Genomic DNA, 12764 nt, shown 5'->3' on the forward strand with positions numbered 1-12764 from the left:
TGTAAGCCCAGATTGCTTAGTTAAAATCAGCTTGTAAATCTGAATACCAAGGACTCTGAGGTTAGATTCTGTTAGTGATTCTTTCGCACGAGGTGGCTTCTTGATACGACTGAAAGAATTAATTTTAAGGTTTGGATGGTATTTTTAAACTGTTCTTTTCCTAATCATTATTGTAGGGTACCTACAGGGCTAGGACTCCAAGGAATAGAAATAGTTCATTTTAGAACTAGATCTCTTCTCCTACACGAGGTAGCAATACTAACGTGAAGAAAAATAAAGAACAGAAAAAGTCCCCCATTGCAGTGGCTCGTATGTAAACCTAGTTCTGCATTTGGTAAAGTCTTGCTGTTTCTCTTGTTTTAATGATACTTCTTTTAGCTTCTGACCTTGTGTTCTACTGTGGCTCGTGTTGCTGAATAGTTTAAGAAGTGCTTCGATAAGAACACTGATGCCGTTGTACAGCACAGTTTATCACAGAAGTGAAAAATCATGTTAGGAGGTAGAAAACCCTGACCTAAAAAGATTTCAAGGGAAATCAGGAGTTGACAGCATCGTCATCTTTCCAAACTTACCAGCATCCTCATGTGTTTTCCCCTAGCTGTCTGCTCTCTGCAAGCACTTAGACAACCTGTGGGAAGAACACCGCGGCAGCGTGGTCCTGTTTGCCTGGATGCAGTTTCTTAAAGAAGAGACCTTAGCGTATCTGAATATTGTCTCTCCTTTTGAACTCAAGATGGGTTCTCAGAAAAAAGTTCAGAGGAGGATGGCTCAAGCTTCTTCCAACACAGAGCTAGATTTTGGAGGAGCTGCTGGATCTGATGTAGACCAAGTGGAAGTTGTGGACGAGAGAGCCGTGCAGGATGTGGAATCGTTGTCCAGTCTGATCCAGGAAATCTTGGACTTCGATCAGGCTCAACAGATAAAATGCTTTAATAGTAAATTGTTCCTGTGCAATATCTGCTTCTGTGAGAAGCTGGGTAGTGAGTGCATGTACTTCTTGGAGTGCAGGCATGTGTACTGCAAAGCCTGTCTCAAGGACTACTTTGAAATCCAGATCAGAGATGGCCAAGTTCAGTGCCTCAACTGCCCAGAACCCAAGTGCCCTTCAGTGGCCACGCCTGGTCAGGTAACTCTTTTACTCTGCTGACAGCCGCCCCCTAATTCTCTCTCACAAAGGGAGACATTTTCTCAGGAGCTTCTTGGTAGGGCTCCTCAGGGCGGTCTGAGGCCTGGGAGCCAGCCTACAAGTTGTTTCATTGTATCCGTCAAGAATGCCATGATCTTAGTTTAAGCAAATGTAAATGCTTCCTTTGCTGGCTTTGGAATGTGTGGTCCTCCGCAGGGATGAGCAGTTAAAAAAGTAAAGTAATTCTGGTGATTTACTCTGTACATCTGCTAGGTGGGGGAAGTACGACCCTGTCGTACTTCCTTATTATCTCTTAGAATGGTTAACCAAATGTTTTACAGACTTTTAAAGACAGCCTGCTTGGTTTCCTTGTTTTTTCAGTCAACTCCATTAAGGCATAAATGTACTCATTTAAAGTGTACTGTCTGCTTAGTTTTTTTTTTTTTTTTTAACATCTTTATTGGGGTATAATTGCTTTACAATGGTGTGTTAGTTTCTACTTTATAACAAAGTGAATCAGTTATACGTATACATATGTTCCCATATCTCTTCCCTCTTGCGTCTCCCTCCCTCCCACCCTCCCTATCCCACCCCTCCAGGAGGTCACAAAGCACCGAGCTGATATCCCTGTGCCATGCAGCTGCTTCCCACTAGCTATCTACCTTACGTTTGTTAGTGTGTATATGTCCATGACTCTCTCTCGCCCTGTCACAGCTCACCCTTCGCCCTGTCTGCTTAGTTTTTACACATGTGTAGACCCATGTAACCACCATCTCAGTCAAGATGTAGACCTCCTATAACTTGGTTTGATTTTGAAGGTAGAGTTTTAGTTTATGTGCCTCTGGTTTACACTAGCTTCCTAAGGATCTCCTCAGGATCAGAACTGGTTGGGAAATCATCAAACCTATGATGTTTTATATTTCCCTCCAGGTCAAAGAGCTAGTGGAAGCAGAGTTATTTGCCCGTTATGACCGCCTTCTCCTCCAGTCTACCTTGGACCTGATGGCAGATGTGGTGTACTGCCCCCGCCCATCCTGCCAGCTGCCTGTGATGCAGGAGCCTGGCTGCACAATGGGCATCTGTTCCAGCTGCAATTTTGCCTTCTGTACTTTATGCAGATTGACCTACCATGGGGTTTCTCCATGTAAGGTGACTGCAGGTAGGTTGTAACTGTGTGAACTCAGTCTCCCAGCGCTCCACCCGCCTCCCCCCACTCACCGGAAATAAAAAGAGACATCACTTCAATTCTTCAGTTTGGAAGAATTGTGTTCTTCTGTGTTTGTTCAACACATACTTTTGAGTCAGTTACTGTCCTAGGTTCTGGGGATACAGCAGTGACCAAATGCCCTCATGGAACTTATATTCTAATGGGGGAGATAGGCAAACAAAATAAATAAGAATATTCGATGGTGGTAAATGCTGAAGAGGGAAAAAAAAATAAAGCAGGGACAGGCTATGAAGTGTTTTGAAGGGGAAGGGGCTTTGGATTTTATTTAGAAAAACCAGGGGAGGCCTCGCTGGCAAAGTGGTTTGAGTAAAGACTTGAAGGAAGTAAGGAAACAAGCCACGCAGATATCAGGGGGAGCATTCCAGGGAAGGAATGACAGGGTAATTTCTGTCTATGAATATGGAATAATGTAGATCCTGGTCGGCAGATGCAGAGCATCTAAGCCATCACTCTTGTTTCCACTGTACACATGTTTGATCAGTCATCAAGTGCTTTTCTCAGTGAGCCCAGGGAGGCCTCAGAATCTTCCTCAACACAGTGCTTCAGAAGGCCACCCTCTATTGAGGTAGTCACAGGAGGTAAAACCTGTTAGCCATTTCTGATCTAGATTAAGGTTTGAGGAATCGGGCCCTGGACATCAATTTGACTAGACTTTGGTGACTTAGTCTTTCTCAAACTAAAAGGGCTGATGATAATAGCTACTTCATAAGGTTACTGTAAGTTTGAAATGACCTATTGTAGTGCTACTTAAAGTTGTTGTAGTTGTTATACTGGTCTGTGACAAGGTAAATACAGAAATTGAGAGTCAGTGTTTGAAACTTTAATAATGATTTTGCTATCGCTATTCACTGACTAAATTTTATGGCAGTCAAATCTAATAAAAATTTAGGCTTATATTTTTTGTCTTTTTACCCTCATTTTTCTAATAATTCATTTGATTATATTTTGCAAAAGTACTGGTCCTTGACAGAGTGAGGGAAAAAAACTGGTACTTAACCATAGTTTGAGAATGGGCTAATGTATGGAAAATGCAAAATGGTAACTATTTTTTGTTTAGTTTGTGTATTTATTTATTTATTTAAATTATTGAAATATAGTTGATTTAAAATGTGTTAATTTTTGCTGCACAGCAAAGTGATTAAGTTATACATATGTATACATTCTTTTTTATATTCCTTTCCATTATGGTTTATCACAGGATATTGAATATAGTTCCCTGTGCTATACAGTAGGACCTTGTCGTTTATCCATTCTATATAAATATAATAGTTTGCATCTGGTAACCCCAATCTCCCAATCCATCTCTCCCCCAGGCCCCCTCCCCCTTGGCAAGCACAAGTCTGTTTTATATGTCTGTGAGTCTCTTTTTGTTTTGTAGATAGGTTCATTTGTGTCATATTTTAGATTCCACATGTAAGTGATATTATATGGTATTTGTCTTTATGACTTAGTTCACTTAGTATGATAATCTCTAAGTCCATCCATGTTGCTGCAAATGGCCTTATTTCATTCTTTTTTATGGCTGGGTAATATTCTGTTGTATCTGTATACATACCACATCTTCTTTATCCATTCCTCTGGCGATGGACATTTAGGTTGTTTCCATGTCTTGGCTATTGTAAATAGTGCTGCTGTGAACATAGGTATCTTTTTGAATTATAGTTTTGTCTGGATACATGCCCAGGAGTGGGATTGCTAGATCATATGGCAACTCTTACTTTTAGTTTTTTGAGGAATCTCCATACAGTTTTCCATAGTGGCTACACCAATTTACATTCCCACCAACAATGTAGGAAGGTTCCCTTTTCTCCACACCCCCTCCAGCATTTGTTATTTGTAGACTTGTTTGTTATTTTGTTGGGGTTTTTTTGGCCTTGATGTGTGGCATGTGGGATCTTGGTTCCCTGGCCAGGGATTGATCCCGTGCCCCCTGCATTGGGAGCATGGAACCTTAACCACTGGACTGCCAGGGAACTCCCCTGTAGACTCTTTTTTTCTTTTAAAGTTTAGTTTTTATTTTTATTTATTTATTTATTATTTATTTTTGGCTGTGTTGGGTCTTTGTTGCTGCACGTGGACTTTCTCTAGTTGTGGCGAGCGGGGGCTACTCTTTGTCGCAGTACCCGGGCTTCTCATTGCGGTGGCTTCCCTTGCTGCAGAGCACGGGCTCTAGGGTGCACGGGCTTCAGTAGTTGTGGCTCGCGGGCTCTAGAGCGAAGGCTCAGTAGTTGTGGCACGTGGGCTTAGTTGCTCTGCGTCATGTGGGATCTTCCCAGACCAGGGCTTGAACCCGTGTCCCCTGCATTGGCAGGCGGATTCTTAACCACTGTGCCACCAGGGAAGTCCTCCCCTGTAGACTTTTTAGGGATGGCCATTCTGACTGGTGTGAGGTGGTACCTCATCGTAGTTTTGATTTGCATTTCTCTAATAGTTAGCAGTGATGAGCCTCTTTTTATATGTCTTTCAGTTATCTGGATGTCTTCTTTGAAGAAATGTCTATTTAGTTGTTTTGCCCATTTTTCCATTGAGTTGTTTGTTTTTTGTTGAGTTGTATGAGCTGTTTGTATATTTTGGAAATTCAGACCTTGTCGGTTACATCATTTGCAAATGTTTTCTCCCAGCCTATAGGTTGTCTTTTCATTTTGTTTACGGTTTCCTTTGCTGTACAGAAGCTTATAAGTTAGATTAGGTCACATTTGTTTATTTTTGCTTTTATTTCTTTTGCCTTGGTCAGGAAATGTTTTGCCTGTGTTCTCTTCTAGAGGTTTTATGGTGTTATGTCTTATATTTAAGTCTTAAACCACAAAATGGTAACTAGTAATGCCAGTATTACTATAGTTATTAATTGTTAGCAGTGTCATTATCTCTAAGAAGGGACTCTGAGCGGAGAATGAGTAAATACAGTACTTCCAGTTGCCTGTTGCAGAGTTTTGTAGTGGTTATAGGCAGATGGGATGGAGAACTCACCAGAATATAATGTTAGCCTTTACTTTAGACTTCTGTATCCTTATCATTGAGAGGCTGAAGTACATTTCGGGTGTTTCACAGTGTTTGGGGAAGAAATCAAAGATAGGCTTGGGGGCTTCAGCAAAATTAGGAATCTCTTTCTCAGTCTCTATATCTATATATTTGATATTACCATACAAAATATATGATATACTAATCATTTTATTATTTTGAGAACATTAGAGCAGTAACCTTTGTCCTTAAGATGTCTAGGAACACAAAAACATTTTGAATTATTAGAGGAGATAAAAGTGACAGGATAAAAAAATACATGTCTGCTACATCTAAGTAGAAGTGATGGAGTCACGGGAATGAACAGCACAGAGAAGGGATTCACAAGTGAAGCAAAAGTGCAGATAGAATTCTGCCCCTGAAGATGTCCACTGCATTTAGAGGGAAGATGTCCACCTCTAAATAATGTGAGGAAAGTAAATTAATAACATAGCTAGAACATTGTTGAGAGAGGTCTTTAATTAATTGTGTTGAAAAATTAAGGTAATAGAATTGTGAGCAAAAGCCTTGTCTACAACTAAAGCCTTTGGGAATGGCTGCCCATTCCATTTGAGTTAAGTGATAAAGCAGTAGAAACCAGACTGAAGAGTATTAAGGGGAAAAGTTGACAGGAGGGACTTTTCGTTTCCTGTGGGTGGTAAACTTTATTCACTGGCTTCTTTTTATATACAGAATTGAATAGCTGGTCTTTGCCCTGGTGCTCTTGTTTAATTTGGTAGGCCTGTTGTTATCAAATGGTGAATGATGCTGATTTAGTAGAAAATCAGCGTCTGTTTCAACCTTTGCGTCATTTAGATAAGTCAGTCTTAAACTGTACTACTAGTTGTACTAGTTGCACAAAAATATCAACATTAATAAGTTAAAAGCAAAGGAAAAAGATAAGCTGTTATTCTGTCACCTTTAACAAGTCCAGCTTTTCTACTTGGAGGATTCCTGTCTGTTCTTTGTCTTTCATGCATGTGTAATTTTTACCTAGTTACAACCTAAATACGCTCTTTTCTGAATTCCATAATGAGTATTTTAACTGAGTTGTAGCCATCCTAATTATAAGTTTTAATAACTAAATATTATATCTTAAGTGGCTCCACACATAATTATTCCCTTGGACATTTAATTCGTTTGCCATTTTTATATGTAACTTTACTTTGGATTAATTCCTTATGATGAAATCCCAGGAATAGCATTATTGAGTAGTCAAAGGTTATAGCCAATTTTAATGGTTTTTAGTCAGCATTACAAGTTGTATAAAAGTTAATTTTCCATTTCACTTTCTAGAGAAATTAATGGACTTACGAAATGAGTACCTGCAAGCAGATGAGGCCAATAAAAGGTTTTTGGAACAGAGGTATGGTAAGAGGGTGATTCAGAAGGCACTGGAAGAGATGGAAAGTAAGGAGTGGCTAGAAAAGAACTCAAAGAGCTGCCCATGTTGTGGGACTCCCATTGAGGTAAAGGTTTGGGGACAGACATGGAGGCAAACCTAATTGCAAGCATGTTATGATTTCCTCAAGAAGCCTTTTAATTTTGTGCCTAATTAAGAAAACACATTTTGGTATTTATTAAACTTTCTTAACTTGGAAGATGTAAATTTACTACTAAATATTGTTATTGACCTAAAATGTATGTAGGCTTCCCATTTCAAAGTGCTTTCATACGGTGACAGTTGTTCTCACATTATATCCACCTCAAAATTGAGTGGGTTATAAAGAGGCCATACTCGAGCTACAGTCAACTCTTAACTCATCTACCTGACTAAAAAAGAATCAAGCCTGACTTCTCCTCCGAACTATATACCCTGGAATTTAATAGCTGTTTTACAAGTGCCTGCTTATGAAATGGAGACATCTGAGTCAAGATAGATAGATACATCTACTGCTTCTTGACAAAATCTTAATATGTTTCAAAATTGAAATATGTCTTTGCATTTGATTCTGTTGTTCCAGTCCATCATATCTGAGCTGACCCTTGTGGTGATGCCCCAGTTACTCCATTAAGGAAACTGGCCTTCTATTTAACCACTTCTGACATGCCTCAGCTCTTATAGAATGGGGGACTTGGTACCAAATGTTTACTTAGATTTACGTAAAAAGTTTAAATCCCACATATTAAATCCAAACATTTTAATATTAATCTAACTATGTGTTTCACTTATACATGTTTGGTTTGTATTTACTGTTTATCAGAAGAGGTTTTGCTAAGTATCTAATTGTAGGAACACCTGCTAAGTGTTTTCTGTATTTTACTTGTAATGCAAACGAGTTAGGCATTCATAGTTATCATTGTGTGTTACCTGTATATCTCCACCCTGCATTAGAAAAGGGAGAAGACAAGGAGAATGTTGTACCAAATCATTTTGTCATGTGCATTTCTCTTTTGCTTTTGTAGCCTTGATATTTTTCTCTGTCTTTCCCACCAGAAATTAGATGGATGTAACAAGATGACATGTACCGGCTGTATGCAGTATTTCTGCTGGATTTGCATGGGTTCTCTCTCCAGAGCAAACCCTTATAAACATTTCACTGATCCTGTTTCCCCATGTTTTAACCGGTACGTACACACAGACTCCTAGTCTCAGCAGTTTTGGGTACTTGGTTTGCGGACCATAAGCCCAGAAAGTTTTACTTCAGTACTTTGCTTATTTAGAGAATTCTCATATATTTTCCCCCATGTATGAATTTTCTTGAAAATGAGTTTTATGATGAAAATATACTATCTGGGGATTTTCTTTTATTTATTATCCTCCTCAACTTTTTTAGTGAAAATTTTCAAACATACAGAAGAGATAGGACTATGATTAATAGGATACCTTCCACCAAAATGAACAATTGGTAATATTTTGCCATATTTGTTTTCTAAATTTATTGCTGAACTACTTGACCCTAAGTTGGAAATATGATGCTTCATGTCTATATGCTTTTTTTTCTTTAATTAATTAATTTATTTATCTTTGGCTGCGTTGGGTCTTCATTTCTGCGCACAGGCTTTCTGTAGTTGCAGTGAGCGGGGCCTACTCTTGGTTGCGGTGCGCGGGCTTCTCATTGCGGTGGCTTCTCTTGTTGCGGAGTACAGGCTCTAGGCACATATGCTTCAGTAGTTGTGGTGCGTGGGCTCAGTAGTTGTGGCTCACGGGCTCTAGAGCTCAGGCCCAGTAGATGTGGCACACAGACTTAGTTGCTCCGCGGCATGTGGGATCTTCCTGGACCAAGGCTCAAACCCGTGTCCCCTGCATCGGCAGGTGGATTCTTAACCACTGTGCCACCAGGGAAGTCCCTCTACATGCTTTCACATGTCTTTCCTAAGATAAGAAAAGTCTTCTATATAATGACAGTACTGCAAAAAATTTAACAACAATGGCATACTATCATATAATAAAATATTTAAGACTTATCAACTATCCCTAAAAATATCTCTTGAAGCTGTTTTATTATACCAGGATCTAATCAAGTTCAGTCACTTTATTTGGTTCTGTCTCTTTAGTTTCTTTACGGAGAAAAGTTTTGCCCACCTTCTTTTTGTTTGTTTGTTTATGTTGAGGGGAGCATTGACTTTTTGAGGAGTCCAGGCTGTTGTCCTGTATAACTTCTTACCTTCTGGAGTTTTGTTTCTCCATGGTACCTTTGAGTTTGTTTCTCTATCCTCTCTATTTCCTGTAAAGTGGAAGTTAGCTCTAGACTGGAGTTTGACTAGATTTGGAGTAACATTTTTGACAAGAATACTTAATAAGGGGTGATGTACTTCATGTTGTACCACGTCAGATCCATAAAGTCAGGCTGTCTCACTGTTAGTATGATGCTCAGTTCTATCATTTGTTCCACTGTAAAGGTAAGGTTTCTCTTTTTGTTATTAGTAAGTGATCTGTGGGGTGATTCCTTGGCACAATGTGAATATCTTGTTCTCCACCAGCTCCAATTTCAGCATCAGCTGATAATCTTTGTTAATAGACATTTGTGGAATACCTACAATCAATCATTGGTGTTATGAAACTATAAGATAAGTTGAAGAAACAGGCTCTTCCCATGAACCATTGGAAATATAGTGTTGAAAATTGCATAAATTTTAAGTAACATAAGGGGAGGAAAAGAAATTGGCAACTGAAAAATATTCTATAGATGGAGAGTGCAAGGACAGTGAAGATGGAGAGGATGGAGTGATTAGCGTGTAATAAAGTTATAGTGTTTTTAATGAGTTCAGCTTCTAGACTACCTGAATTTTCCAGTCTTGGCTTATTCCACATATTGTACACATTTAGTATCAGTTTTGTGATACCCATCTCCCATTATTGTTTATGCTTGGTCCTAGAGAGTTGTCTGGATCCTTAAAAGGCCTGTTCCTATAAACTTTAAGGGACCCATATTTCAGCCCTCGCCAGTGGAATGATTAAAGGAGAGGAAAAGATATTATCAGAAGAGTACAGAAAGTATATTTGAGAAAAGGAAAGAAATTATATTCAGTTTCTATCAGGTGTATTAAAATGTACCTTATTTTATGCTTCCAGGTTGTTCCATGCTGTGGATGTTAATGGAGTTATTTGGGAAGATGAGTTTGAAGACTAGTTAACTTCTGCTGCTCAAGATATGGAAGTGGAATGGTTTGCCCTAATCTTTTGTCAAGTATACAGACTAACTTCGCAGGATATTTAGGGTACCATTGATTCCCTCTTCCTATGTAGAAGATATGGAAGAACAAGTTTAATATTTTCATGTGGTACTACTGATTAAGGCACATTCAGACATTTTTCATTGCAACATGATTGAGGAAATATTAAGCCAAAGGTTCCGAAAATGAAAACTAGAAAATATTAGTATTACAATGTGCCCAAAGCTTTGAGTAGTTAAAAATTAAATATTTATTTTCTTCTCCAAGCTTTAGGTAAGGAGAGAGGGGTCAAGAGTTAAGCTTATAGTCCTTTTTATCTCTGAGAAACATCCCTCTAAGACATTCTGTGGGAGCTCCCTCAGTAGTACTGCTTACAACTGGGGTGGGTAGAAGCCTTATTAAAATTGTACCGAGAGCCTGATGTTATTTACTTCATGTTACATTCTTTCCAACCTGAATTACTGCTAAATTTTCTTTGGAGGAAGCCCTTTACTCTATGACTGATTGGCTGGCCCAGTGTCATTTTGATCTGATTTTCAGAATAGAAATTTATAGATAATTTTAAAAATATTTTTTGATACCACAAACACTGTGGGTCACCTGATATATTTATTAGTGGTCTATAGTCCACTGGTTTTGAGCCAAGTCTAGAATTTATTGATACTGGCTCAGAAGAATTTCAGCCCTATTCAACTTTCCAGTTTCTTCTAGGCAGTAGAGCCTAGATTCAGAACAACTTGTCTTCTGTTCAGCATTCTTTCTGTTGACTCTTTCCCTGCTTTTCATTGGTAAGGACAATTTTAATATTAGCTCCAGCAGCTCATATTTCTGTTTCCTCTGCTGGGATAGGAGAAAGCCTAATACGTTCCCAAGACGAACAAGCTGAACTTTTTTTTTTTTTTTTTTTTGCGATACACGGTCCTCTCACTGTTGTGGCCTCTCCCGTTGCGGAGCACAGGCTCAGGAGCCATGGCTCACGGGCCCAGCCGCTCCGCGGCATGTGGGATCTTCCCAGACCGGGGCGCAAACCCGTGTCCCCTGCATAGACAGGCGGACTCTCAAGCACTGCGCCACCAGGGAAGCCCGCAAGCTGAACTTTAATTATCTGCGTTTTGAACACTGTACCACCATAGTTCCAGTCCTAACTTTCTGAATTCTTTTTAAAGGGCTTCTCTAATGAGCTATGGAAATTTGTCTTCCTATCCTTTTTTTTTTTTTTTTTTTTGGCAACAGCGCTGTTTCAGGGCATAATTTTGGCTTGATACCTAGATCCTTGTTTCTGGGTTTTGCTGGCTTTTTGAAAAATTGTCTTTCCTTGTGGTTTGGTGAGTGGCTTGGTAGCAAAATAAGATTTTTGGAAAAAAAGGACAGAGGAATTCTTCTGCAGCTGTGAACATGTTCTTTTTTCATACCTTGTCATTGAAAATTGGTGAATCACTTTTAACCATTTTAAGTGTGTGTATCCAAAGAGCACGGACTGTTTCTGGATTGTCAATGAGGATGCTTAATCTTAAAAATAAAAATTATTTAAAAATTGTCTTATAATTAAAGCAGAGTTGCTGCTCTGTGTTCTGTCACCAAGGCAACTGTTCACATTTAAAAACTATATGGTATATAACACATATTCTTAAAATGAGCGGAAGAAAGTCATAGTATAGCGCCTCCGCTTGTGACTGAACTTAGATTTTAGAACCCATATTTTGTTTGAACTACATGGACTTCGATTCAGCACATTTAATATAAGAACGAAAGTTAACTTAAAGAATAAGTTGAAGATAAGAAATGGAAATTAAAACAACTAATTATACAGTACATACTTGAGAAGAGTGCTTCTTCTCAGTGACTGGATAGGAGTTCAATTCATCTTTCACTACTAGCCACTCAGAAGCTCTTTATTAGTTCATGGGCTAGTTGACATTGCTAGAGATTATTTTATTTTAGGCTGTTGTACATTATGTTGATGATGTATTGGAAGTAGGAAAGAAGCCTTAGTTTCGTGAAACAAATGGCGTGGTTTTTCTCCATGATTTTAAAAAACACGTGGGCTTCTCTGGTGGCACAGTGGTTAAGAATCCACCTGCCAATGCAGGGGACATGGGTTTGAGCCTTGGTCCGGGAAGATCCCACATGCCACGGAGCAACTAAGCCCATGAGCCACAACTACTGAGCCTGCAGCCTAGAGCCCGCGAGCCACAACTACTGAGCCCACTCACCACAACTACTGAAGCCTGTGCACCTAGAGCCCATGCTCTGCAACAAGAGAAGCCACCTCAATGGGAAGCCCGCGCACCGCAATGAAGAGTAGCCCCCGCTCGCCGTAACTAGAGAAAGATTGCGCGCAGCAACGAAGACCCAACGCAGCCAAAAATAAATAAATAAAATAAATAAATAAATAAAACAACAGGTCGTTAGTCTTAAAGATTTGTTTGTTCAACTGAGTGTTTCTTCCTTAGGTACAAAATCTTCACCCCTTAATTTTCACAAAGACAATAGGGCTTATTTTTGAGGTATGAGTTACGAGCTAATTTTAAGATGGTATAGTTTTGGGTAGAGTACTTTTGTCTCTGAGTAAAATGGAAGATTGAGGTAACCCCTTATATGACCTGTGAAATAAATAGGTTTGTGGAATGTTGGTATTATCAAGAAAGTATATGAGAGAACGAAGAGTTTTGTGTATCTAGCTTCATTTCATGAAGGCCTTTTTTCCCCCCAGCATTTAAAATTATTGTTTTATTTTAAAATTAACTTATTTTTGCCAATCTGATAGGGCAAAATGGCACACAATTAAATTTTTTG

The 12764-nt window shown here is 39.1% G+C and overlaps 1 protein-coding gene across 14 annotated transcripts in view; it reads left to right on the forward strand.

The window, feature by feature from the left end:
• The window catches only part of RNF14 (ring finger protein 14), a 46776-nt gene extending 35258 nt beyond the window's left edge, over window positions 1–11518 (forward strand). For all 14 annotated transcript variants that reach the window (XM_067732097.1, XM_067732098.1, XM_067732099.1 and 11 more), the window contains 5 exons: window positions 599–1126; window positions 2057–2285; window positions 6648–6820; window positions 7789–7919; window positions 9868–11518. In XM_067732097.1, the coding sequence (XP_067588198.1) occupies window positions 599–1126; window positions 2057–2285; window positions 6648–6820; window positions 7789–7919; window positions 9868–9925 (1119 nt within the window). In that variant the 3' untranslated portion in view covers window positions 9926–11518. The remainder of the gene's footprint in view (window positions 1–598; window positions 1127–2056; window positions 2286–6647; window positions 6821–7788; window positions 7920–9867) is intronic.
• The last annotated feature ends 1246 nt before the right edge of the window (window positions 11519–12764 follow it).

The sequence above is a fragment of the Pseudorca crassidens genome, chromosome 3 (genome assembly GCF_039906515.1).
Source record: "Pseudorca crassidens isolate mPseCra1 chromosome 3, mPseCra1.hap1, whole genome shotgun sequence".
NCBI lineage: Eukaryota > Metazoa > Chordata > Mammalia > Artiodactyla > Delphinidae > Pseudorca > Pseudorca crassidens.